This window comes from Haemaphysalis longicornis, unplaced genomic scaffold, assembly GCF_048455015.1.
Source record: "Haemaphysalis longicornis isolate Haplotype H1 unplaced genomic scaffold, Haemaphysalis longicornis Haplotype H1 scaffold_4, whole genome shotgun sequence".
In the NCBI taxonomy this organism is placed as follows: domain Eukaryota; kingdom Metazoa; phylum Arthropoda; class Arachnida; order Ixodida; family Ixodidae; genus Haemaphysalis; species Haemaphysalis longicornis.
Window position 1 is genome coordinate 35,854,859 of NW_027526361.1, and position 26,213 is coordinate 35,881,071.

A 26,213-nucleotide genomic window follows, 5' to 3' on the forward strand; every position below is an offset into this window, starting at 1 on the left:
CAACTTTTTATGCCGTAAGAGAAGCGGACAGCCTATATCGTAGTGAGTAATTTCCGTGAAATTACTGACCTGAACTAATTTATTACATTACTAAATCACCAACACTCAAAAGTAATTCATTACATTACACATTACAGCAGAAAGTAATTTAATTATTGTAATTTAATTACTGTATTTAATTACTGCCAAGTCCGAAACAGATGGCAAGCAGCCTAAGACTGACAGGCTTAACAATCCCGCGGCACGAGTATTCGGTAGGGAGATTCACTCGTTTGTAAGACACTCCCAGGTTTCAGGTAATTCGCAAGAAACCGACGGAGATAGCGGCATGAATAACGTTGTAAAAACAGCAGCTCAAGTGATTCTTTGGGCACACTGGGAACATTATTCAGGTTTTACAGCGGAGCTCGTAGCCTTTCGTTGGTCAGAACATTTCGTGTCGTAAACAAAAGCCCAGGCAGGATCCAGCATTTCTCGCGCCAAGATGCCGAACGCATGCGTGAGGCTAGGCAGGAACTAGCATTTTGCGCCAGAGTAGCCCAGCGCAGTCTTTCTTTGCAAGTAGGCATACAGCATAGAGTTTAGTATTCGTTAAAAAAAACCACAAAACAGGCATCGAAACCGCATGATAGATGATAAGGCACCTGTGAACAATGGGACCTCTTCTTTATGTGTTCCTGGTAAATTCTAGATTTGCAGCTACTCGCGAAAAGCGGGGTTGACATCGTTTTAGGGCGAGCGCATGCGTTAGGCTGTGCCGCCAGAGAAGCCGAGTGCAAGTGACAAGCCTTCCGACACGCGAGGAACATTTCATACCCTCCCCACGGTCCTTCGATCAAGCGCATGCGTGCGCTTGATCGAGGTGCCGTGCCGTTTTGCATCAGCATGTGTCGTGGCTTACATAAGCTTCGGTGGACATACACTTTCGCAGGGCGGGATGGTGGCCTTTTTTTTAAAGACGATAGTCTTTCTTGGGCTACTTAAGCCCAGAAATTTTGGTCTGTCTGTATGTCTGTCTGTCTGTCTGTCTGTAACTCGATTCAGCCACCCGGCCAAAGAAAAATAATGCCTGCGCAATAGTCTTATATAGTCACAGCTAAATGTGCCCGTCTAAGTCCGGTGTAATGTTCATACTTGTCAATATTGTTGAAGAAGAACAAGACATTACGCATATATAAGACAACAAATTAATAAAGAAGTGATATTGGCAGCGTTCCTTTATAAAAAATTGTACATGTTTGATTTTGGCGAGATTGAATACTTCATCAACTGAAGAAAAAAATATCACTCCGCCATCGCCTGCTGTCGCCCGCGCCATATAGCTTCTGGCGGCATTTGAAGAAATCAAGTGGCAAGAGTTACGAAAGGTTCCACTAGATAGGTTCCACGTTCTGCTTGGAACGCACGTGGACTAGGGAAACGTGGTTCTATAAACGTTGAAGTAGGGCGCCTCGATTCACACGCGTCTTCGCCGTACGGCAGCGTTGGTATCGAGACACCCGGTTTGGAGCAGTGGAACGCGGGAAATTTAAAATGATTTAAGCAAACATTTGGCGTCTTTACCTTGGGAGGAGTGCGACGCAACAGGCACAACATGAGAGGTGAGCGGGAAAGCGAAGGGAGGCATTTACTTGGCAAAAGTCGATAAAGACCATCGTCTTTTGACGACATTTGCAACGGAAGGAGCAGATACGCGGCCAATTTTTTCCCTTCGCTGCCAGCCATGGAAATTTTAGGATGCTTGACTGGTAATGGAGAGAGGTAAAAAGATTGCTTAGAACGAACCATGTGTCAGGCTACCCTGTTACAGGTTGTCGATATGCCGTGCAAACAGTGTCGGCGAATGTATGTAATGAACTTGCGCTAATCGAAAAATGAACCGGAGCCAGCCTTTACTGCACACAAAACTAAGACTGAAAAATATTGACGGCAAGTTCCGAGCGTGCTGGAAGAACAAACACCGAGAATATTTCACAATTTCTGTTTGCATTACGTCGTACGATTCATCTCCACTGTGACTCTTCTATGAAGAGCTTTGCGCATTACGAAGTTACATCTTTATAGGCTTCTTGTTTTTGCTTGAAAGCATTTTGTGTGTGAAGCATATCTTGGTGAACTCGGGACCAAATTCTATGCTGCGCCGGAAAAGTTCCGGCTCGCTTGTTCGCGTGTTCCCGTGATTGACTATGCGCGTCGTAAACCATACATTTTTTCGCACGCAGCCAATCACTGGAGGAGGCGTGAGAAATTATACCCCCGGAAGTTTTCCTGGACCCCATAGGATTTGACCCAGCAGGTTTCCTGGCGTTGAATTTTCGGAAAAACTTTTTTGAAATTGTTTTTCTTGCGTCGCTTTTTTTTTGCTACGCTTTTTTAAAGCCTACTTCATTTCTCGAGCACCAAACAGCTGAAAAAAACTGTTCTGCCACAACAGCGTGCATGATGCCAAAGTATGCATGTACAAACGACTTTCCCAACTACTAGCAGTGGTGCAAGGCTTACACATGTCAAAATTGTTCAGCGCGAGGGAAGCCCTGGACTCGCTTGACGCTAAAACACGAATGCATAACCTGGATTTTTGGTGCTCTCCTAACTAAAATACAGATTGGTTTCACATCTACAATAGCAAATTAAGGGCACCGAATCTGGAGAGGTCGTAAAGAACCTTTAAGTGCAGACGCCCACACTGGCTCCTGTTGAGCCAACTTAGTTTAACAACCCAAAACAGATGAAATGAAAAAAAAAAGCCTTGATACTTTTTTCGACCATTTGGGTGACGGCGCAGCTGCCGATAACTAAAGAACCCTGTCCGGTGGTTTACCTCTCAACAGCTCCAATTACCAGCCCCGTTGACTCTTTTGTTTCAGAGCTAAGCTGTTTATGGTTAAAGGTGTTGTGCCACCAAATTTGTTGCTTGTGCATTCTTTGCTGCAAACGTTTGATAATTCGTTAGAAAGCATGATACATGCTCTCACATGCACATATTCTGAGTAAAAAATTTATTATCGCACGATTCATGTGAACAGGATTCGGTTTCGGTTTCTGGGCGCCGATTCAAGCAGTGACGTCACAGTGTTGCGAGGAGGCTCTGCCACGGCGGCGCTGCGGTACGTTGCGACTTTACTGCGGCGTCTGCTCCCCCACATACGTGCTTCACCACGGAAGTAAACACGCCGACTCGTCACGTAAAGCCGCGACAGCTCCGACGCGGATTCTTTGTCTGCATCCTCGGATGCAGACAAATGAAAACCGTGGATATGCAAACCATGAAAATGCTAAAAAAAACGCTAAAAAAAAAAAGTTGCCCCGCCGCGAATCGAACCCGCAACGTTGACCGGGCGGCCGGAACGCGCGAGACCACTGAGCCAGCGAACAAACGGTTTCACACCGCGATATAGCCGGTGTACTAGATGGAGGCCCATCCTTGCAGTGGTACGTCGGTGTTTACTAGCTAGTTTACAGAATTCCTGGCTTGTAAACTCAAATTTCTTAAATAGCGCTTGCGCAGCAAGGTTCCGCGAAGCCCCCGCGACAGCTTATCGCCTTCAACTCTGCTCTTCTGCGAAAGCGCTCGCAAAAATAAGTGTGCCCGGCTGCGGCTGCGATTTTGCACTGAAGGGATAGTGCTTGCCGTACTTTGGTTTTACGTTTTACGTTAAAAACCCTTGCCGATACTGATCTCTCATTACCCAAATTACCCTACGTAACTGTTCTTCTGCACGAAACTGACCTTATATTTTCTACAGGCGAGCCGATCGCACCCGCATTCCGGGGTAGCGGCGTCGCCGAAGAGCACGGCCGAAGCGTCGAACGCCAAAATACGGATCGCATTAGCGCTAGTGTTGAGTTGTATGGGCTTCATGGAACTTGCTGAGTTTAGTACCCTCCAGCAACTAACAAAATAGAGCCGCGTTTATTGCGGCACGAATGTTGTCGGGGCGCAGTTTTCGCTTCTCGGTCGATTGACGACGCGTCGTGCGACCAGCCAGGCGACCGGTTCTGTTAGCGTCTTCGGTCGGCGAGTCAGTCACACTACGGCGACTTTCCATCGGCCGACGTGTTTGTGTCGCCGTCGGCGTAGTGTTTGTAGTGTCGGCGTAGCGGTCTGGCAATTCGGCAGTTGGCCGATGTTTTGGCGACTCGTCGGCGTCGCGTCGTCGTCGCCTTCGTATTGTTCGTATCGGCATAGTGTGTCGATACGACGAAGCGACCAAACTGTGGTAACTGGAGTTCACGTGGACGTCGCTCGAGTCGCTAACGTTGTATGACGTCACAAACTTTGCTGTGCTGGTAATTCACTGACGTCATGGTTAGTGGCGCTAGCGATGGGTCCCGATTTCCAGAAGAGCATTTAGGTAATGTTTAGAAGCGAATTAAAATATATATTAAGCGCTTGCTGTACCCAGCACTTCGTGTTGAGGGTCGTTGCATGCAGAGGAAGCCTACAGCAGGCTTTTTACAGAGTTAAAATTTGGTGGCACAACACCTTTAAGGTTTGGTAGATTCATGTGCGTGAACAAAAGTTCGCAACGCTCCTCGTGTATGTGAAGCGCGAGGCATCTTATAGCGCGACGCGTTCGTGTTCGTTTGTTTGTTTGTTTGTTTGTTTGTTTGCTTGCTTGCTTGCTTGACGGCTTGCTTGCTTAGTTGCTTGTCGCTTGTTGCTTGCATGCTCTTGATTGTTTCAGTGCCTGCTTGCTTACCTCCCAACTTGCTTTCACCAAACAAGTTGTTTGATCGAACGATCGAACCATTGATTGATTGATTGATTGATTGATTGATTGATTGATTGATTGATTGATTGATTGATTGGGTTGTTTATTTATTTATATATTGTGTGATTGATTGATTGATTGGGTTGTTTATTTATTTATATATTGTGTGATTGATTGATTGATCGATCGATCAATTCATTGGTTTATTCATCAATTGATTGGTACTTTCATTCATTTATTCATCGATTGATCGAATGATTGATTCGACGATCGATCGATTGTTGATTGATTGATTGATTGATTGATTGATTGATTGATTGATTGATTGATTGATTGATTGATTGATGTTGACGGTGTTTTCCGGATTACCGCAAACGTTTTCCTCCTAAATAGGTGTACCTCAACCACTGTTGCGAGTGGTGTTAAACGATTTGTTTATTGATGTAGCGCATAAAAAATTCAGTGGTCCTTTTGAAGCAGCCTAAGAAAGTGTACCTTACCCGTGAGATATTGAGGTGCATTAGTGAGCACTCTTTTTATTAAAGGCATAAGCGCTGCATGCGCAGTGCCAGAGCAACACAATCACAAAATAGCAATTACTCGTCGCTGATCATGACGGTGGCTATGGTGCGAAATTCTTTAAAAAACACGCCGCAAGTCAGCTCCACCAAAACTTTGATTTGTATTGCGCTGGCCAAAAACGCATGCTTTGCAAGGTTTTTTTTTTTTTTTTTTGAAACGTTTTAACGAAATTGCCTTGTTGAATGCTGCTCGAATATTTTCTCTTAAGTGAGAACAAATGAGATGGAAGTAACGTCGAGACAAAAAGAAAAGATTGTTTGGTAAAGCCTCCATTCACCGTACCTTATTTTATGCGTTGCACAAAAGCTGATTAATCGAGCGTGGTGAGAGCACCAGCGCAATTTTACCACTCGATATTAACATGCTATAAGCATTTGGGCTTCTTTGCATACAAGAGCAAAGTGTCCTTTATTATGTGCGTGTCTCGCAGCACGCGCTTGAAAATTGCGAAATGTCCGAAAAATAGCTCCGTGTTCTCGCGTTAAGCTTACGTAATTGCGGCGGCTTCGCTTAATGAAGATGCATAGATCTTTTCCTTTATTTAAGTTTCTCCAGCAGCAGGCACCTGTTACTGTTCAAATATTGTGGGTTTTGCGCACCGAAACGACACGTGGGCCGTGAAGCGAATTCTCGACACAGTCTTCGCTTCTACGGAAAAAAACGAAAAAAAAAAAACGATCAGTGTGGTTCGGGTCGCGCCCGCATCATGGTGAGCAGGACCATAAAAGACGTCCTTGATGGTACAGCAGTCACTTGTAAAAATTAAAAGCCGAAATAACTTTCGATGACTGCCTTTCAATTTGAAGCATTATTTGGCAAAGAGAAGTAGTGTTTGTGTGCGCGTGTGCGTGTGTGCGTGTGCTATTGAGTTTCTGACACTACGGGCACCTGTTACGCTGTGTAGCGTCGTTGGCCTTAGTTGCGCGGTGAGGGAATTACCTGTGCCGCCCGGTAACTTTTAATTGACAATTGGACTCTCGCCCACAACTGCTTCCTATGTATTTACAAAGGGGCACTCGATTCACAATTAGTTCAATGGCCTCTGGAAGGCCTTTGAAACCGCCCTGTAGCACAGGCACAAGACGTCTGCTGCGGGCCTCCTTGGCAGTACGAAACAGTCTCTCTCTCTCTCTCTCTCTCTATATATATATATATATATATATATATATATATATATATATATATATATATATATATATATATATATATATATATATATTACATCGGATTGTCCATGAGGAAGGAAGTTCCACTTCCGAAACTGTTGGACTAATTTATAATAAACAAGCTAACCGCACAGTTGTTCTTATCTTGTACATGAACGTTTCTTCTGGCCCGTTGCAAAACTCATCGATATATATATATATATATATATATATATATATATATATATATATATATATATATATATATATATATATATATATATATATATATATTGAAGATGGTCACAGAAAAACTACTTGAAAAAGTCTCCTTGTCGAAATGTTGGCAGAGGTCTGAGGCCGAATAATATATATATATATATATATATATATATAGATTTCCTAACGAGCCCCTCATTTCCTAATCCTATATATATATATATATATATATATAGAGTCGTGAAGTAGAGTCCTTAGTTGATGCAGGAATACGCAGAAAGTAGAAGTACGCTCTTCGGAGACTTTTTTCTGAGACAGGCTTTCCTCAGGAATCACCTGTCTCAGGTCGAAACGTTGGAAATAAAGTCCCCGAATAGCGTACTTCTACTTTGTGCGTAAACATATATATATATATATATATATATATATATATATATATATATATATATATATATATATATATATCTTTCCCTCTCCTTCCCTTCCTCGCTCTCTCTCTCTCTCTCTTTCTGTCTCTCTCCTCTCAGTTTTTTTTCTTTTAATATTTTTTTTCTGTAACAAACCGATCAAATGTATACCCCTAATAAAAGAACGTTGTTTGCGTTGGTGCAATAGCGCCTTGCCGCAAATGTGTTTAGGGTGTCCTTGATGCATAGTGCAGTTTACGTGTGGGAACCGTGCGTTTGGTGACAGTGGAGGGGAAAATTTCTCCTTGCAAGACTCCGCGTAAAACATAAAAACGATACCGGAAAATGAGTGAAATATACGAAAAACGCTTCGGCATAACAATTCTTTACCGAACCTTGCAAACGAAAGTTGCCAGCTGAATCCCTCTGTGCTTATTGTCGCTAATTTCGAAGCATTGTTGGCCTATTACCTCACAGGCTTTCATTGAGAACGGTCTCTGAATAATTACAGGAGCCCGTGTGAACGAGATTTCGGTGCAGGTTAAAGATCCCTAGGGGGTCAAAATTAAACCGGAGCCTTCCACTACTGCGCGCCTCATCACCTGCATTGCGTCGGCGCGTCAAACCTTACAATCAATCAATCAAAACAACAATTACAGGACATACATCATGCAGTGCCAGCAGTTCGGCTACCAGTGCAGTAGTGCAAGCATACGTTGAATTGTTAGTGACATTTGCTTCACCACTATAACACTCATTACGCGGTGGTGCAGTCTTTGCAGGCCGGTCGGGGATAGGAAGCTAGAAACACCCTCATGCAAATGGGCATTGAGTTCTAATAGACCCCCTATTGAGTTCCTATAGAGTCAATAAAAAGTCAATTAAAACTCATCGCTTATAGACTGGTCTCGTTAAAAAGTCAACAAACTTTGTATTGCACAAACTCAACCAACATTTTATTTCCTTCAAGACACTGAGTTTTAATACACTTCATATTGCGTTTCTTTTGAGTAAACCAAATCTCCCATCTTAAAGACTGCGGCCAATATAAAATCAATTAACTGTTTATTGCAAAAATGCCACATGAACTTTATTGCCTTCACTATATTGAGTTTTAACATACTCTGTATTGCCTTTCTATAGGGTCGATCGAACTCGTAATGTGTGGACTGTGGTCATTAGACAGGCAATAAACTTTTTATAACGAAGACGCAGCAAGCATCTTGTTACCTTCATTATGTTGAGTTTCAACAGACTCTGTATTGGGTTTCTATAGCCCACACACGGAGGTCTGGTAGATTATCGGTGCATACATCTGGGCTGCTACTGCGCCGCCTGCCCCGCCCCATCAACCAAGATGGCGCGATGGACGTCCCATCACTACGTCTTGGGAGCACTTGGTAGCGGTGCCGCCTGGGATGGCGGACATCAGCGCCGGACAGTTCGAGCCCCTACAAAGAACCTCTGTTAAAACTTGCCAGAAAACCTCACTCACAGGCAACAGGATATTACGACTATACTCAATAAGAATTTTATAGAAAGCTAATAGAGATATATTTAATGAAAACTCATCAGACGTTCTGTTCAGACTTAGCTCATATGCAAGAGGTTGTGATGACTGGGCACTATAAGAATTTTATAGAAATCTAATTGAGACAAATTTAATAGAATCCCGTCAGAAACTCTATTCAAAGCTGACTCACACGCAACAGGTTGTTAAGACCATACTCAAACATAATTTTAAGAAAGCTAATGCAGGCAAATTTAATAAAAACTCATCAAAAAGTCTATTCAAACTTTATTCACACGCAATAGGGTGTTACAAATATACTCAATAAGAATTTTATAAAAAAATAATTGCCATTAATTTAATAAAAATCCGCCAGAAACTGTATTCAAACCTGACTCCCATGCAACAGGCTGTTGCGACGGTACTCAGTAAGAATTGCATAAAAACTTATTGAATTTATTTTATAAGAACCAAATAAAAAACTCCTAAGGAACTACATTCAGAACCGATAAGGTCTACTGACTTGGCTCTATAGGCTTTTAATTAAAACGCGGTTACGAATTTGTAATGGTAACTCAATAGAAATATTCTATCGAATGTTGACAAAAAGTTTATAAAATTCTTTTGAGCAATCTCTATAACAAGTTTATTAAATCCTGGTAACCATTTTTATGAGGGCATGCCACCCAGGTCTTTGAAACAAGGATTTAGTAGGCGAAGAATGCTTCTAATTACAGTATTTACATGCATCGTGATCGGTAACATGCAGGAAGGAGATGACAGGACAGATGCAGTTTCACAACGTTGGTAGGGACACCCGAAATTACTGACAATGTGGTAGCAAGGACGGGCCCCAATCAAGTGCTCTTTGAGAGTCGAAAATCGGTCACTACACCATTACGCCACATAAAGTGCTTCAGCAAGAACTGTCAAGCAAAAAAATAATAGAAATTCGAGCAGAATAAGCTGACACACGCGTCTAGGAAATTCAGGTGACGTCGATATTATTTGGCGAACAGCAGCAGCTTGCAAAAAAAAAAATAGGCGGAAAAGAAAACGGGACAAATAAAACGCGAACCGTAACTAGCTCCAGTAGGCAAGCGTCTCTTGCATAAATGAAAAAAAAAAAAAAAAAGGTAAGAATGAGTTTTGCGGAACGGAGGTGCGATGAAGAGAACTGACAGCGCACTTCGCAACTCCTCTGCTCACGAAAAGCGGCAGGCGTATAAAGCGAACGCACCTCCATCAACGGTATAGCCCGAGCGAAATTGTGAACCAAAACTTGCGCCTAACGCGTCCGGGCGAGCGGAGAAAAAAAAAAAACAAGAAGAGGGGGGTGGCAGAGTAAAAGCGGGACGCGGCAAGCAAGAGACGGAATGCGCGAGGAATGCAACGCGTCCACGGGTGGAACTAACGTTCGTAAGCAGCGAAAGGGGGCCGAAACTTGATTCGCGTCGGCAGAAGGGATGGCGAGAGGCTGCGGAAAGAAAGAGCACAGAGCTATAAGGATGGCGCATCGGTGGGAAGAGGAAGCAGGAAGGGTCGGCGCAATATAATAAGTATAGAAAAACATGACGTAAAAAAAGGAAGAAATAGAGAGGAAAGAAATGAACGCAGAGAGCGACGCTGCGCGGCGCGCGAGGAGTGTATTTCTCGGCAGGCCGAACCCACCTCCTTCCACTTGGCAGACGAGCCGGAGATTTTCCCCTTCGTTGAAGCGACCCACCAGTCCCTCCATCCTACGGCCGTCCTCGTCCAGGATGACGGGGTCGCCGGGGGGCACTGCGATGCGGGAGAAGAGAGTTGGCGAGGGTTAGGACTGATGCCAGCGCAGGAGAGCGCGGCTGGGATCGCCCGGCAGAGCGGAGCGAGCGCGGGATCGACAGCGGAACGCCAGACTCAGCGGAGGGGCAGCACACCCCCCTGCCTACTCCGTTGTTGCGCATCGCTGGCCGTGTCGCGCCTCTCGGGCATGCGGGAGTTGTCCGCTGTTGCAGCCACCACTGCGCGGATAGGAAATGCTCCGCGCATCCTTGTGACACTTCTCACCCCAAGGGCGGGCGCCGTGACAGCAATCTGGTCTACAAACACGCCAACCGCAACAACAGGCTCCGGTTAGGAGCGCAAAAAAGAAACGAAGTAGCGATTCGGGGGGAATTTTTTGAGGATGCGACAGGAAAAAAAGAAAGTGAGTATACGAAAGCTGACGCAGAAAGAACTGGGTTTTCATAAACGCAAACGCCAAAGTTGCTTGTGCCAAGCCAAGCGCGAAAGTGGTCGCTGGCGAGCCGGAATAAACGTCAGAATGCTCCGCGCTCGCGAAATGAGACGTAACAAGATTTTTTCCCTTCGTTTCTTCATCATCTCACAACAAGCTCTGAAAACAGGTTTTCGTACTAACATTATGCATAACACATAGTCACAGCTAAACTTTCTTAACTGCTCGAAATGTTGTGATATTCGCTAAACCGATATGCGGGTTTTCTGACTTGATGCCCGGGCGAAATTACAGGACATTTTGGCGCAGCTTAACGATCCTTGTGAAATGGAACCTCCGCTTAAGTTCACAGTGATCGCCTGATGAATATAGCAGCCATGTATCGCCATGGCGCAGTCTTTCTTCCACAGACCTGCTTTTGCAGTATAACGGTTTACAGAACGTTATTTCGGGTTGCACTTATCTTTACAGCCAACCTCTCCCTAGAGTATACGGCAATGCAGTGACGACACCCTGCTTTCATGTAGGCACACGCCCCACACATCGTCCGTGACGCAGAACATTAATTAAACGTAGTGATAGGCGGCGCCCCGCACGTAAACGTACTGAAAAGATAATAAACATCCTTATATTAAACAAACGCGTAGATTAATCTAAGAATAGAATGTATAAGAAAGATCATTCCAGGAATTGCTCAAACTCTATCCCAGGCCATTGGTGTCAGAACCTGCGGCAATATCGCTAGACCATGGATATTTTTCTTGTGTAATCATGGCAGGTAACACAGCTATACAGAAGGATGTATCCCATACCTGTTTTTAATTCACAGTGCTCTGAATACAGAAGGGTAAAAAATGAACAGGGACAATAATATCTGCTAGTAAGGGGGAATGATACATACAAAAGCACAACAGGACACAAAAGAGGTGTCAGATCGTTTAGCTCATAGAAGAGCCACTCAATGCTGGTGGGTGGGGTTACGCTCGATGTGGCGTCAATCGTGTGGCCACAGAAGAATAGGGAAAGGCGCGCCGCGGCGCCAAGAGAAATTCAAAGTCATTACACGTCTACAGTGCCACCACGACGGCGAATATATGTTATGAGGGAATGACAGCTCCTTTTGTAATGCCAGAGCCCCACAATGGTTTTGAAGGACTCTGGTAATGCACATGCCATGTTGACAAACGCGGGAATTTCGTCGACGCTGAGCATAATTCCGGTGCGCGTAGTAGGAACAATACTTTAGAGAGGGCGCCCGAGGGTCGGTGGCCAGCTCTAAGAGTTGCTATCAGTCGGTTATCTAAAAGTTGCGATCGGCTAATTCCTTGAAACTGCGAGAAAAACCTGCCGACGCCGCTGGTTTCCGTGGGAGCCTAGCTTCGTCGATGCAGCGCGCAGGTCTCGTCTGCCCTCTCCGTGTTCCCAGCTCCGCCGCGCGGCGGCTTCGGCAACATAGCAGCCTCCTCCCATAGAGTTACGGTGGAACGTCGTGACCAGAATAGCACTGAGGGACTCTGGTCATAGTGACCTTCGAAATGAAGTATTAGTTTAATAATGTGCGACTTTCAGGATACATCAGTCCAACGTGCCTGTCGAACATGCTTGCTGTACGTAAACTGTTCAGGAGATTTAGGTAAAACAGCTGATAAGGCCAATTGCGTAGGAAACCACGAGGTATCCCATAACAAAGCGGCAAAGTAGGCTAGTTGGTATTTTATATTAAGCAGAAAATAAAGCGCCACCGAAAAAAAAGGCGAGTAATGAAATTAAACCTACAATACAAAGCGCTACTAACAACAAAAGAACGAGGTGTGAGGGGAAGAATAAGAACCACCACCTGAATCTTCAGAAACTGAATTGCGGCACGTGTGCGCTCGCAGGCTTTTTACTATTAACAGGCGCTCGCGATGAATTCTGTCTCGTGTTTGGATAGCATAACAGTCGTCACGCTCACACATTCATCATGAGGGGCTGTGATCATGGTGTGCGCTTTGAAAACTTTTTTTAAGTGCGAATGCACTTTATAAGCGACCCCAAACCTTCCACCGCCGGCGGCGGCGGCGGCGGCGGCGTCCGCAGTCCTCCTCTCCCTAGCAACGGCGTGGAGCGGAGAGGAGCGTCGGTAGCAACGGCGCGGTGACGTCACTTCACCACGTGACCGCGCTCGCTCCGCCTCCTCGCCGTGGCTGCGCGGGTGCGCGCCGCTCCCCGCACCGCTCCTCGCGCCGTGACGTCATGGTATGATGTCACAGCGCACCTCCTCTCCCCAGCAGCTGCCGCGAGCCTCTCTCTCCACCGTGACGTCACACTCTCTCCTCTCCCCCTCGCTCGGCTGCAGCTGCCGTGCACCGCTGTCCCTCTCCCCTTGCGCTCGCCTCCTCTCTCAGCCACCTGGCTCGGCGCGCTCGGCGCGGCGTACCCCCCTATATATGCAGCGATAAACTGCCAGACCTCCGTGGGTCGGCTCGCGCGCGCTCACGGGCGAATGCCAACGGATTTTAACTTTACTCCCCCTCATAGCATCACCCCGTGCATTCGCACTTAACCATGTTCACCCTCGGGGAAATGCTTGGGAGTTTTTGTGTGTTTAATTTCTGCGTCGTGCCGTTATATGTGCATTTTCATACAAAGGACAGCGATTCCATACCTCGCAATGATAGGGTATGGTGCCTGGGGATGGAAACAGATAGCACTTACGATGATGAACCCTTAATCTCTCAATCAAACACCACCCCGTCTGTGAAATGTACTGTATCTTGAATGGGAAAGAACACACAACAGCTCGGTGACACTCAACGAACTTCGAGACGTGCCTTGCGCTGCGCCTATCCTTTTTTGCGTCGCTGGGCAAGCATTCTTCGTTGACTTTTCTGTAAATTCTGGCAAGTTTTAACTCTGCCGAAAATACAACCTCTTCATCATTTCCGGGTGCATCCTTATTTAACCAATGCGAATGCTGCATCACCACAACAGGCTTCCCCGGAGCGTCGGACCCAATTTCCTCCGTATTTTTGTATTCCTTCTTTTCTTAAATAACCTTTTCTCCTAGGGCAGTGAAAAAAGAAATGGAGTGTAAGAATACAAAAAGACGCAAGAAGTTATGCACGACGCCCAACGGAAGCTTTTTGTGGTGGTGCCGTGTTTTCGTCAGGTTTCGCATTGGTTAAGGAAGGTTGCGGCCCGACATGATGGGAAGGTTGTATTTCGGGCGCCGTTAAATCTTATCAGTGTGTAGAAAGCTTACCAAAGAAAGCTGGCACAATGGAGCAACAAAACATACGTGCAGCGTGAGGCATGTCTCGAAGTTCGTTGAGAGTCGACGAGCTGTTATCCATTCTGTATACCATGCCACAGGTAATAAATTGGACTGACGGAACGGTGTTCTAATGAGAGACTAAGGGATTACTGTCGTAACTGGACCTGTTGAAAGCCCCAGGCAACTTAATTGCAAGGTATGGAATCGCTGCTCTTTGTTTACAAATGCAAAGATTTTTCAATTCAATTTGTTTATTTTCACCAAAACAATACACCAGGTGAAAAATGGTGAAAACATGGCGGCCGAAAAAAAATTGCAATAAAGCAGCTTGACAGAGTTCCGGCAAGCCGCGTATAAAGGCAAGACACACAAATTAAGTACAAAGGCAATTTTTCGAGGCGCGAACCACCATCACAGGGCCTGATGTGCAATGTGTAAGCATTGTGAGGGTTGTGCTATCAAAATAGGAGATAGAATCCATCGGGACTGCCTGTTAACGGTAAAATGCCTGTAAGTCCACAGGGGTATGGTGAATGACGGTTTAGTTATTACGTTTTCATTTGGTGTGTTATTCTTCTTTTCCCCGTTGCTTGTTTCAAACTCCGTATATGTTTGTTGTGCAAAAAAAAATTACACCATCTTCCCGTGGGGAACCCTGATGAGGATGCGAAGCATCCTGGCGGTTCCGTGTGGTTCCATTTTGTTGCCGTTATGTTGAGAGATCTAGTTTTTACTAGCGCCAGAGCGAATTCCGCGTCCGGGTCCACACCGGTGGCAAAGACACGCAAGTGCTGTTGTTACGGTGAGTAGGCGGTGGTTCTCGAGGCGCCGAAACTCGTCCATCATGTTCTTGTCGATGCTCTCTCTGTGGTAGAATCGGTAGTCTCCATCAGCTTTGGTGAGGTAAAGGTTGTTGACATTGGTGCACCGGCTGAGAGCAATGTACACGCCCTCCTCTTCACAGCTTTGCCTTCTCGTTCTTCTTCTTCTTCGGCGGTTCCCGTACGGGAAGATGACGACGGTGGTTGAACGCGAACCTATCTCGTGATGGATTCTTTGGTTGGCCAATCCCTAGGGGCATCCTGCCACAATCAGCATCAGAGGCGCTGCGGACGGGGCTGGTTGAGCTGCCTTTGCGCTTCCCGCCACAGCTTTCCCACGGGAAATTCAGCATCCCCCTCTAAAGTTTTCAGCTCGTCGTTTCCGTTGACGTTCAGCTTCGCGTGCCTTCGTTGTATCAGTAGCTTCTTGACGTAGTTTGAATGAGTCAAGGACATAAGGCGCGTTCGTAGCACTTGCTCCTATTGCTCCTGTCCCGGATTTGTAGCGTAGTGGGAAGAGTACCGCGTACCTCCCGTTGCGGCAAGAGAGTCGTGGGATCGAAACCGGGCGCCGCTAACTATTTCTGTTTTTTATAGTGTAGTATCGCGGAGCTGTGGGTATAAGGAGGAGAGTTGCGCATGCGCAGTGAGCGTGTGGACGGCGCCGCCATCAACGACGGAGGACCAGGCGAGCCTAAGAAATGCTCCGCATTAAAAAAAAAAAAACAGTCATTATTAGCTCTTTGTATTCTATGTTTTTTTTCCTCACCCCTCTCTTCCGTCATGCCTCGTGTTCAGTAGTGCTTCATTTTCTGTTCAATAATGTATCGTGGAGTGTGGGGATTCAACTCAACGTACTTTTCAAGGACTTTCCAGAACAGCAAGCATTTCTGCGGTCAATGAAGCAGTGTATAATTGTTTCCGGTATATTACAAATCTACAGAACAGCTAAAAGATTCCTACTATGCAACCATGTTTCAACGTACAAATTTTTATTATGAAGCTAAAAAAAATTTTTTCCACTCAAGCAAAAGCCGACAATTACCAACTCTCGTGAAAACACATACCCAGGTAGCCCTAGGTAAAAAAGATCTATAAATGAGTGCAGCAAATAGCATTCCTGTTAAATTCCCCGTAAAGCATCTCACGGGACACCCTGAAGAACTAGTCAGTAGAAAATTGAGCCAATAAAAAACATAATACAGGTGCTTCTTTCGCGCATGAATATCAACAAACATGGTCGTGAAAAAATTAGAAGAAACCTAAATACTAAGAAGAGCACCTACAAGGTTTTCTTAACAAAAGGCTCTCATAATAGGATGGAATGAGTCACTAAAAACACAAAATTAGGAGGATACCTAAGCACTATGTGTAGTTTAGTGCCCCAAATACCCCTCATACAGTTGTCCCTCACAACCAGAATATTGATTTAATTATAAAGGCATTCGGGCTAATGGCGGGTGTTATCGCCCCCAAAAAGCTAATGGAACTATTAAAGCGAAGCTATAGAGTCCCCACTGATGCCACTGTACGCCATTCCCGCGCTGCAGGAAATACGCCTTTTTCTAGCGATGATTACGAATGATAGTGGGGTAAGTGAAAGAAAACAACGCTTCCAGTGGCAGGAATCGAACCAGGGGCGGTATTCTCGAGTTTTGTCCATTTTGCGTCCCTTTCAAAAGTGTCCCTTTCGGCGAGTCCTGATTGGCTAAAAGCAAACAACCGGAAGTGGCGTAACGCAAGCGCGACAAACCTACTGTCAATGCCCACTGCTTAACCGGAAGTACGTCACGGCGAAAGGGACGCGAAAGGGACGTTTTCAAAGGGGACAGTTACGAGAATACCGCCCCTGGTTCTCTGGCGTCATACAGCCAGCGTCTATCCGATTGCTTTATTTCGACATGGTCGAAGCGAACGCCAAGCAGCAGGTACCGATTCGCGCCATACACCGTAACCCAAACATTAGGCTCACTGAGTGCAGCCCCGAGAGTTGCTGTGGGTATTCTAGAAAAGTGGTGCGTACCTCCAGAGTCGCACAAACTCGCAGTATTGGATTGGCCAACCAAAGAATACATCACGAGAAAGATTCGCGTTCAACCATCGTCGTCGTTAGAAGCAGGGGTGCATAATTTTACTTTATGCTACCATCTCACTTTAGGCGCGGCTCTTAGCGGTAGGCTCAAATTAAATTTTGCTCCTTACAGGTGGTAGCTTCCCAACGTTACACTCCCCTCTATGTTTTAAAGCGAAGCTTTCAGCCTCTCACTGATGTATTCTGTAGTCCATAAAGTTTCTTAGTAAGTATACTAGAGAGGAAACTGCACCTGGTAATCCATGTCGTCATGAGGGTTTATTGGAAGACCACCCTTTTGGCTTGTGTTTGGCATGACAATTAGATTCTTAAGCAGTTTTTTTGGATGTGCGCTCTTCACCATGCATTAACCCGTCTACGAGCTACGAGGAAGCCGCAATCTTCCCTGTTCTGTGGTAGCCGTGATCGGTGAAACAGCAGACAGTGCGTGATCGTATACTGACGTTGGTCATGCCGCAGTCGAAGGACGTATGACTGGGCGGGTAATATGCCACCGCGAAATTTGTAGCTGACGAAAAAAAAAATGTACTTCGACGAAGACAAGATACAACAGATGCGGGTGCCTGTATCCGTCCTATCTTGTCATTGTCCACGACTGTTTATCGACACATTTTCTCCTTTCTTGTTAAACTGTAGCGGACGGTGTGCACCGGTTCACCACGAAGGCGTCGTTCTCATAGGCACGCTCAAAAAAAACTTTCCAAACTCTCAAACAACTTATTATTTGAAATAATGGTAAAATTAATATAATAAGAGTCTCTAATGAGTCTCCCTCCTAATACTAACATTGTTCGTAACTACCACCATGGCTTGCAGAATAGCAGCCACAACCGTTCCGGCAAAAATACGCTTGACTCCATTTTTCCTTAGTTTTAAAACCACCGGTTTTATTTTCCACTTACATAATGGCACGCTATTTTTTGCGTTCTTGTGGCACTTTGTTTAAATTTGCGGTAACTTAAACGTTTCAATCCAAGCCAATGATGAAACTAAGGCGAGCGCATGGCGGTTTATGACGACACAGAAGGCCTTGATGTGAGCCGCATAGACGCTAGCGCCAGATTCCTGTGTTGTGTATATTGTAAAAAAAACCTCTATGCTGTAGTCCACCCAAAGCCTATCTGGAAAGCCAATTTTCTCTGACGAGGATGGTCACAGATGAGGTGAAGAAAAATTAAACCGCTTCCCGTTGTCGGAATCAAACCTGGATCCCTGACGTTATGAAGCCGACGTATATCCGATTACGCCCTTTCGGCACGGTCAAAACAGTTTGGGTTTCCAGAGGAGTGCATAGAAGTGCAAAATTAGGCAGATAATGCACCCTTCCGTATAACGACGACGACGATTTAACGCTAGGAAACGTCATGGAATGCCCGAATGAGTAAAACGCTGGAAAGCACAATCGCAGTGCAGTAAACCATCGCGATAAGAAACAGGTTTTCGCATAAAAAGCGTGCAACCTTACGTCATACTGTCGACTAATAGCTTCTGGGTTGGTTCGTTTGGTGTTAGACTTGATTTTAAAAAGCTTCGTATTCCCCCAGCGTTGCCATTTCGACAGAGGGATAATTGTTTTTTTAGATGCGAAGCATCTCATGCTCGGGGCTGTGTCCCTTCCTCCCTCGTTGTCGTTGTCCGCCGTCCGCAGTCCACTGCGCATGCGCGTCTCTTCAGCCCCGTCGGCGTTCGGGCTGTCGTCAGCGCAGTCCACTATAAAAAAATTAAAGCCGTTCCACTCAACGTGAAATCTGTCGTAAATGCAGAGCAGTGATTCGCCATAACGGCCTGGGCACCGTTATCCGCTTACTGCTACTACCAATCACGTTCTTCGCCTCCCTGTCTCACTTCTCTCTTGATGAATTGAACGGAGGTTTCTCCAAAGCAGTTCAAATTTCCCGCCTTCGCAGTGCTCGCGCGCCCCCTGCCTGGAACGAACAGCGCGAGCGCTTCTCGCACGTGCCGGCACCTTAATGCGCAGTCCACAACGCGTTGTTTTTGGCGGTCCCATCTCCCCGCAAGGGGGACTCGAGTAAATGCGCAGTGGGTAGAGCACCATGTACATTGCGTTCCGCCCGCAGGGTCGAGGGATCGAAACCAGGCGCCGGATAGCATTTTTTTTATATAGTGTAGGGGGAGGGGTGCGGACAACGACGGTGCGGACTACGACGGACGTCAACGCGGGTGACATCGTGAGTTACTGAAATGCTCTGCATTTAAAAGAAATAGTTGCGGCGCCCGGTTTCGATCCCACGACTCTCTGTCCGCAACGGGAGGTACATGGCGCTCTTCCAACTGCGTTCCACTGCGCTACAAACCGAGACGGGAGCATGTGCTACGAACGCGCCTTATGTCTTTCACTCATTCAAACTACGTCAAGAAGCTAGTGATACAACGAAGGCACGCGAAGCTGAACGTCAACGGAAACGACGAACTGAAAACTAATGGGAACTTCAGTCGACCCCATGGCTGCTTCGGCTACTACTCAGGGTTCCCCTACGGGAAGATGATGTTTTTTTTTCCCTCCACCAGCATTTCACTCAAGTTTTAGTCACCTCTACATCGTTGTAGTTCAGTTTCTCTCGATTGCCATGAAACCCCAGGGCTTCGGGAAGCCAGATATTTCCAACAAAAGAATTCGGTCGAGTGCAATCATATTCCAGTACAATAAGCGGAATCCTTTCTATTTTCCTTCCGCCGGGCACACATGCCCCGTCATTTCCAAGTCTAAAATCACAGCAGGAATGTCGCAAAAACCTAACAAGAATTCCTGTCGTACGACAACAAAACTTTTTCGTGACAACGGAAGTCCTGCTATTACGACAAACCCATCTGTTAAGACACGCATGTCTGTTGTAACGAGAAAGTCAATTTTCTCAAGGACAAAAATTCCTGTAGTCCCAACAGAACAGCAATTTCCGCTACTCTTCACAAGGAGCAATAACATTCGAACCATGCATGCAACTACTGATGGAACATCAGGGTCACGAGAAGACCGGAATTCGGCACGACTGAATATCAAAATCAGGGCAGGAATACAACACGCGACAGAACACCAGAGTCACGACACAAGAATACGACAAGACGGCAGTACGACACGCGAAAACACGGCAAAGTACAGAAGTTTTCCTTGCCGTCTTTTTCGACCGGGTTCGGCTGTATTGTGCCGCACAGCTCTTCGTTCTCGAGCAACCTGTTAATGGAGGCCCGGTGGGTATAAGGCTCATCTGCATAGGCATCAAAAATGATAATTTTGTGAATGCAGGTTGTACATGTGAGAACGATGGCCGACCGAGGAGCTTCAGTTGTGGGCTTCTATATCCAGCAAGCGAGAAGAATGCTCCCGGAAAAGGGTAAAAAGCTTCCTTGAACGCGAATGCATTTCAGGAGACACAGTTTCTAGCAATTTTTTCACTTATCACGCGTGTTATTGGGACTTTACCACCTTACGGCACTAATAAGATACTGATATGCTCGATTCCTTCACGGTGTTTTACATTTTAGTATTTTAAAGCCATCGTTGTTTTATTTCAAGGAATACTTGGGATGTTTTAACATTTATTACAGGCACAAATTGGGTGTTCGAGGCACTACTAAATCTCAGCAATCTCAAGAGAAGTTTTGTTGTTTGTTTGTATATTCATGCGAAATAAAAGCATTTTTAAGCAAGACAAAGAAGGCAGACCTACTGGTGGCAATGTAAAAACTTCCCAAGTTTTAATAAAACCTTGAAGCAGTAGTTAGATGTATTCAGAGACGGAAGTTTTCTTAAAACGTCTGCAACGCCAACAAGAGAAAATGCACTGCGCCATTTCAAGGTGTATTCGCCTGTCAGAAAACAAGGTTGGTAAGTGGGTATACACACAAACACTGTCTGTTGTCATTTCCTTATGAACGACAAAACAATGCAAGCCTAGGATGTATTTGCCCTGAGCACATGCAGTTCTGGAGTCGTCTCGTAAAAAACGTACATGGAAGTAGGGCGGGAGGGAGTAAGTCAGAAAGAGATTTAGACTACTGTCGTAACGGCCTAGTTCCCCCAGTATTAACGACCGGCTTGTAGACGCACGAGAATGAAATGTTTTTTTTTTTTTTTTTTTTTTTGCAAACGAAACTCGACCATTCGGCAAAAAAGACCCGATTCATTATTTTCGCAAAACAAAACTGTCGAGATTAAATGCAAAAAAAATCCGTACTTGGCGGCTAAAACGTGCCATCTACCAAGGAACAAAAAGAAACTCCCGTATCTGTCGTAGCGAGTCTGTTTCCTGGGTTAGGCGGCTTAACTTTGTTTTCTGGACCGTCCTTCCGTTTTCTGCATTCCATTTCCAGCCTCTGCGTTTAGCGTCCGTTACATACTTCTTTCCTCTGCTGCGCGGACGCGTCCGCTTAGATATGCACCCGGGCCCGACACAGCGAGGCAAGGGCCGCGAGCCCACGGCTCGGCGCGTGCGTATCTCACGGCTGGCCGCTGAAAAACGGCGGCGCGGAATGGTCTTCACTCTCGATGACGCCTTTATCCAGCGCTTTCGTATTCCGGGCACGATCTCAAACACGCGGGCATCCCAAACTAGGCTCGTATTATTGCGCGCCTATCCCCACCCCCTCGCCCGTCCGCGAAGAGAACCCGCATATAAATGCGACGACCCAGCCGTTGGGGCCAGGGCGCAATTGTTCGGCCGGGCCAACTCTGTCCGGTACAGTAGCGCACTGTGTCTCCTCTACTTACGCCGCTGCCGCGGCAGCGCTGCGGCGCGTTCCGGAATCCGGGAACGCAGAGGCCGAGTGAACGAACGGAAGGGTATAATGGGAGCCCGAACCGGAGTTATTTGCAAGCCGGAAAATAGTTTTTCGCCCGGTAATTGCGCAGTTTTCCTCGGTGCTCCGGACACAGCGCTGGCATGTCTACGCGTGTACGAACCTCTTTCAATGCCGGCTCACAATGCCGTCTCTTCTCAACCACACAAAGCTCCACCCTGGGGGACCCAAACAAAATCCCAGGATTCTGCCCGTCCATGCGTCCGCCTGGTTTTGTCCATCTACGAAGCACCCAAACCCCTCCGTAGTTCATGCGCCAACGACTAAGAATGAATGTGAGAAACGCTCCACTAACCACATGATTGCTCTATCTTAGCCAGTGTATATATAGAGAGTATGCGTGTTTAGAGAGAGAGAGAGAGAGAGAGAGAGAGAGAGAGAGAGAGCTTCCATCCCGATCTGATGAGATGAACTGCATTGAGCTGTTTTACAGCCAAATACTGATATAGCGAATCACGCTAAACCGCCGAAAATCGTTCGCGATTTCGAAATATCGTTGCAAGGAAAAACTGGCAGTTATAAGCCAGTGCTCAAACCTATGAATGAAAATGACATCGCAGCAGACGCGTGCGCAGACAGACAAACTCTCAAATTAAAATGTTGTCCTCATTTCAAAGCACTTTATTCGAAGAAATCAGTTATTTTCTTCTCCCGCATGCAGCACGCATGACCGATTAGGACTGCCCCTACATATTCCACCTTGCACAAACCTCACCGGGTGCGTCTTTGCGCCGAGCAATGAAAGTGTAGAATGTGTTCATGTGCACTAAAACATGAATGTTCGACACGATCTCATCTCCTTCTGTGTTCGGTGAACCTCAGTCGTCTTCCTTGGCGTCGTTATCGTCCCTAAAGACAATGAATGCTCTCGCTTCCCCTTTGATTTTTTGCTAACTGCATTCGTATTTATATCTCGCCCTAACTTCGCAGCAATATCCCCCACAACAAATAAATACCTGCCCTCACACGTGATTAGCGTGAAGAACGACCGACCGCCCACCAACACCTAACACAACGAGAGAGAAAAGAGGCAAACGCGGGCAGGCCTGCTAGGCTACTGCACATTAAACCACGGCTTTGTAGTGGCGCTAGCTGTTGGCACTCGACATGCTGATGATGGTAGCTACTGCACTCAGGGAATACACAGAGAAACGGAGATTTCTGTTTCGCGCAAGACTTGCGACGCCGTAACGTTTGGCCGAACTCGTAATGCGCATGTTCCCCGGTTAAAATAGGGAAAGTAAATTACGTGCGTTATTCTGAAAAATGCGCTATATTGAAACTCGGAACACTGAAATATTTTTACATTTAAAATATAGGCTATCTGGCAGGGACTCTAAAAATATTCTTAAATTTGAGAAATTCGTTAATGGGGGTTCGTAGTAACGAGATTTGACAAGCGTATTTGACTGAAGCAAATACGCTTGTTTTTTTTATATATAAAATTTTGCTTGTTTCTGAAGCCTGTGATTTCCGATGGTGCAGGAATTTGTGGCGTTTCAACCATGCCCGAAGTGACCACCCGAGGCCAGCCAAGGAATTACAAAATTATTTTCAGATATGACTTTCTCTTTAGCTCCGTACTCTTGGACTGTTTAAAAAGGTATGCGACGAGATGAGGGCTCCCTCTGTCTACCTCACCAAGCACACATTAAACAAATTCGAGGGGACTATAAATGAACATGACAAAGCTAAAATTATATTGGTCAGTTGCGCAAAGAGTTTCTTTCCTGTTCTTTTTTTAAAGCGAAGTTGTCTCCCTCCGCTCCCTTACGCATTTTACTTCAATAAACGTTTGTATTACTTGCGATCCCTGCTCTTCAGATTTAGAGAGAGGCCTAAAATATCTTCGAGGCTTGGCCCAACATTTTGAGACGTTAATGTTATTGCCGCCGAAATACTTATTTCTACCGAAACGATTCGCGCGCTTTTTACAGACATCTTTTGCAACAGCTGACAAAGTTTTTGGGGGCTGTTGACAAAATTACTTGCATTTGAAGCAATAGATTAGGACCCTCAGGCGTTTATTTAAATTATTTGTTTATTTATTACAGTTATTAGAGGTTCCTACAGCTGCCGTAGGGCATTATTGTAGGGGGGTTAATTTCCAACAGTATACAGTACATACAAAAAGTGCCTTACAATATACCATACGTATGTACAGTACTGTATACAGTATACTGTACAGTACATACAACTTATATTACTCTTGACGGACGACAAGAGTTGAGTAAGGATTTTGTAAATTAGTCCAGGTATGAGAAAAAAAGAATATAGGAATATATATATATATATATATATATATATATATATATATATATATATATATATATATATATATATATATATATATATATATATATATATATATATATATATATATATATATATATATATATATATAAAGTTCCTGCGATTTTGCAGCCGCCCCATTCCATAGGGGCGATTTCCCGTGCAAGCCGGGTGAACTTCCCAAGCGTTGTAGTCCCACACAAGGGCCGAGCGCCAGGACGGGGAGTCACTTGTACCTATTTTACCGGTAGGTGCCCGGCGCCACCAAGGAACACGAATTCACATGGTGCCTTCCACAGCCACGATGGACGCTCAACTCGCAACCGCCTGTGGCAGGACAAGCCGCCAGACTCTTTCACCCCCGGCAATGGCGCAACGCGGCATGATGGCCGGGGGCCCCGCCAGATGGACAAGGGTCAGGGGCCCCTCGATAGGGTAAAGGCAGCTTTCCAGACGTGAAATCCCCTTTCAAGGGTCCGCACTCGACCAGGGGCACCTGTACCCATTAAAGAAACCGGTGGGTGTCCAGCGGTACCAGGATTCCAACCCCGGACCTCCCGCATACGAGGCGAGTGCTGTACCTTTGAGCCATCGCTGCGGTAAAAGTTACGACCCCTTCCACTGGGGCATTTCCCGACAAAGTCGGGTAACTTCCCAAGCACTGAATCCCCTGTTCAGGAGGTGCTTGTACCAATTTTATACTGGTTGGTGCCCAGCGGTACCGAAGTACCTACCACTTTCTTGTAACCAATGATACGGTACGGCGTGGTATTACGGTTTCCAGGAACCCCCGAGGTAGGCGCCTGTTCCCACTTTCAAACTGGTGGGTGGCCAGCGGCTGAAGTCGCGGAGCAGCAGCCTCCCACGTATGCCGCAGTGGTGGAGCGGGTCCAAAGCCCTTTATCCCCTGCCCTTTATATATATATATATATATATATATATATATATATAAAGGGCAGGGGATAAAGGGCTTTATATATATAAAGGGCAGGGGATAAAGGGCTTTGGACCCGCTCCACCACTGCGGCATACGTGGGATATATATATATATATATATATATATATATATATATATATATATATATATATATATATATATATATATATATAACCACCCCCAAGTGCAGGAAACAAAAAATACCTTAACATAAATACCCGAGAAAGGGGTAGGGAACCAGCCCCGCCGGTAGCGTAGTGGTTATTGCACCAGACCGGTATTCTGGAGGTCGTGGGTTCGGATCCCAGCCGGCGGGAATTTTTTCACCACTTTCTTTCTGACTCAAAAAAAATCCTTCGTCTGTTTCTATGACCCACCACAACCTCCCATTTACTTTCGGATGTTTTCTTGACTGCCAATCCTTATTTTCTGTCTTAATCACCGAGCCCCTCATTTCCCATTTTTCTGATTCGCTATATATATATATATATATATATATATATATATATATATATATATATATATATATATATATATATATATATATATATATATATATATATATAAGACCAGGAATGAAATGCGTAAGATCCCTACTACATAGTATATGAATCGCCACTTGGTAGTACGACTCACTGCTGAATGCTTTTAGGTGCGGAGTACCTTAGGACTGCAGAACGTCTGTCCGCGTCCGTGCGCATAGCATTTACAATAAAAAAAATAACAAAGGCACCGGCATGTTTCGAGCCTGTGTGAGGTAGACTAGAAAGTCAGTGTCAGTCGTCTTACCCACTCGGCTACGACCGTGATTTTTTTTTCTTTAATGCATGGAAATGTTAGAAAACTTCAAAAGACGAGACACTTAACACACAATTTAAGCACTAACAGACAGTCGAACAAAGATCAAAACTCAGGCAAGCAAACGCACGCATCCAAAAGAGGCAGCCACTCTGGTGGATCACTCTGCGCAGAATAAACGCTCCGCACCAATGCCGCCTGTTCCCGAAAAATGCACTTGGTCGGCCTAGGGGGTTCCGCATGCCGATCAGTCATACGGCACTTCCACAAGCTAAACAATCCTAGGAGAACGAAAACGTCATATGGCACCCGATTAACATCTTCAAATGGCAGGAAGCGAATGGTGTACGGGGTGATGTCGATGTCCTTTTTTAGTGTCCGCTGCAAAACGTCCCAGAAGAACACA

At 45.7% G+C, this 26,213-nt stretch overlaps 1 protein-coding gene across 4 annotated transcripts in view; it reads right to left on the bottom strand.

Annotated features, from left to right (window-relative positions):
• The window catches only part of LOC144178500 (neural cell adhesion molecule 2-like), a 389,343-nt gene that overhangs the window by 44,965 nt on the left and 318,165 nt on the right, over positions 1–26,213 (bottom strand). For all 4 annotated transcript variants that reach the window (XM_077706411.1, XM_077706410.1, XM_077706409.1 and 1 more), the window contains one exon: positions 10,250–10,360. In XM_077706411.1, coding sequence (XP_077562537.1) covers positions 10,250–10,360 — 111 coding nt within the window. The remainder of the gene's footprint in view (positions 1–10,249; positions 10,361–26,213) is intronic.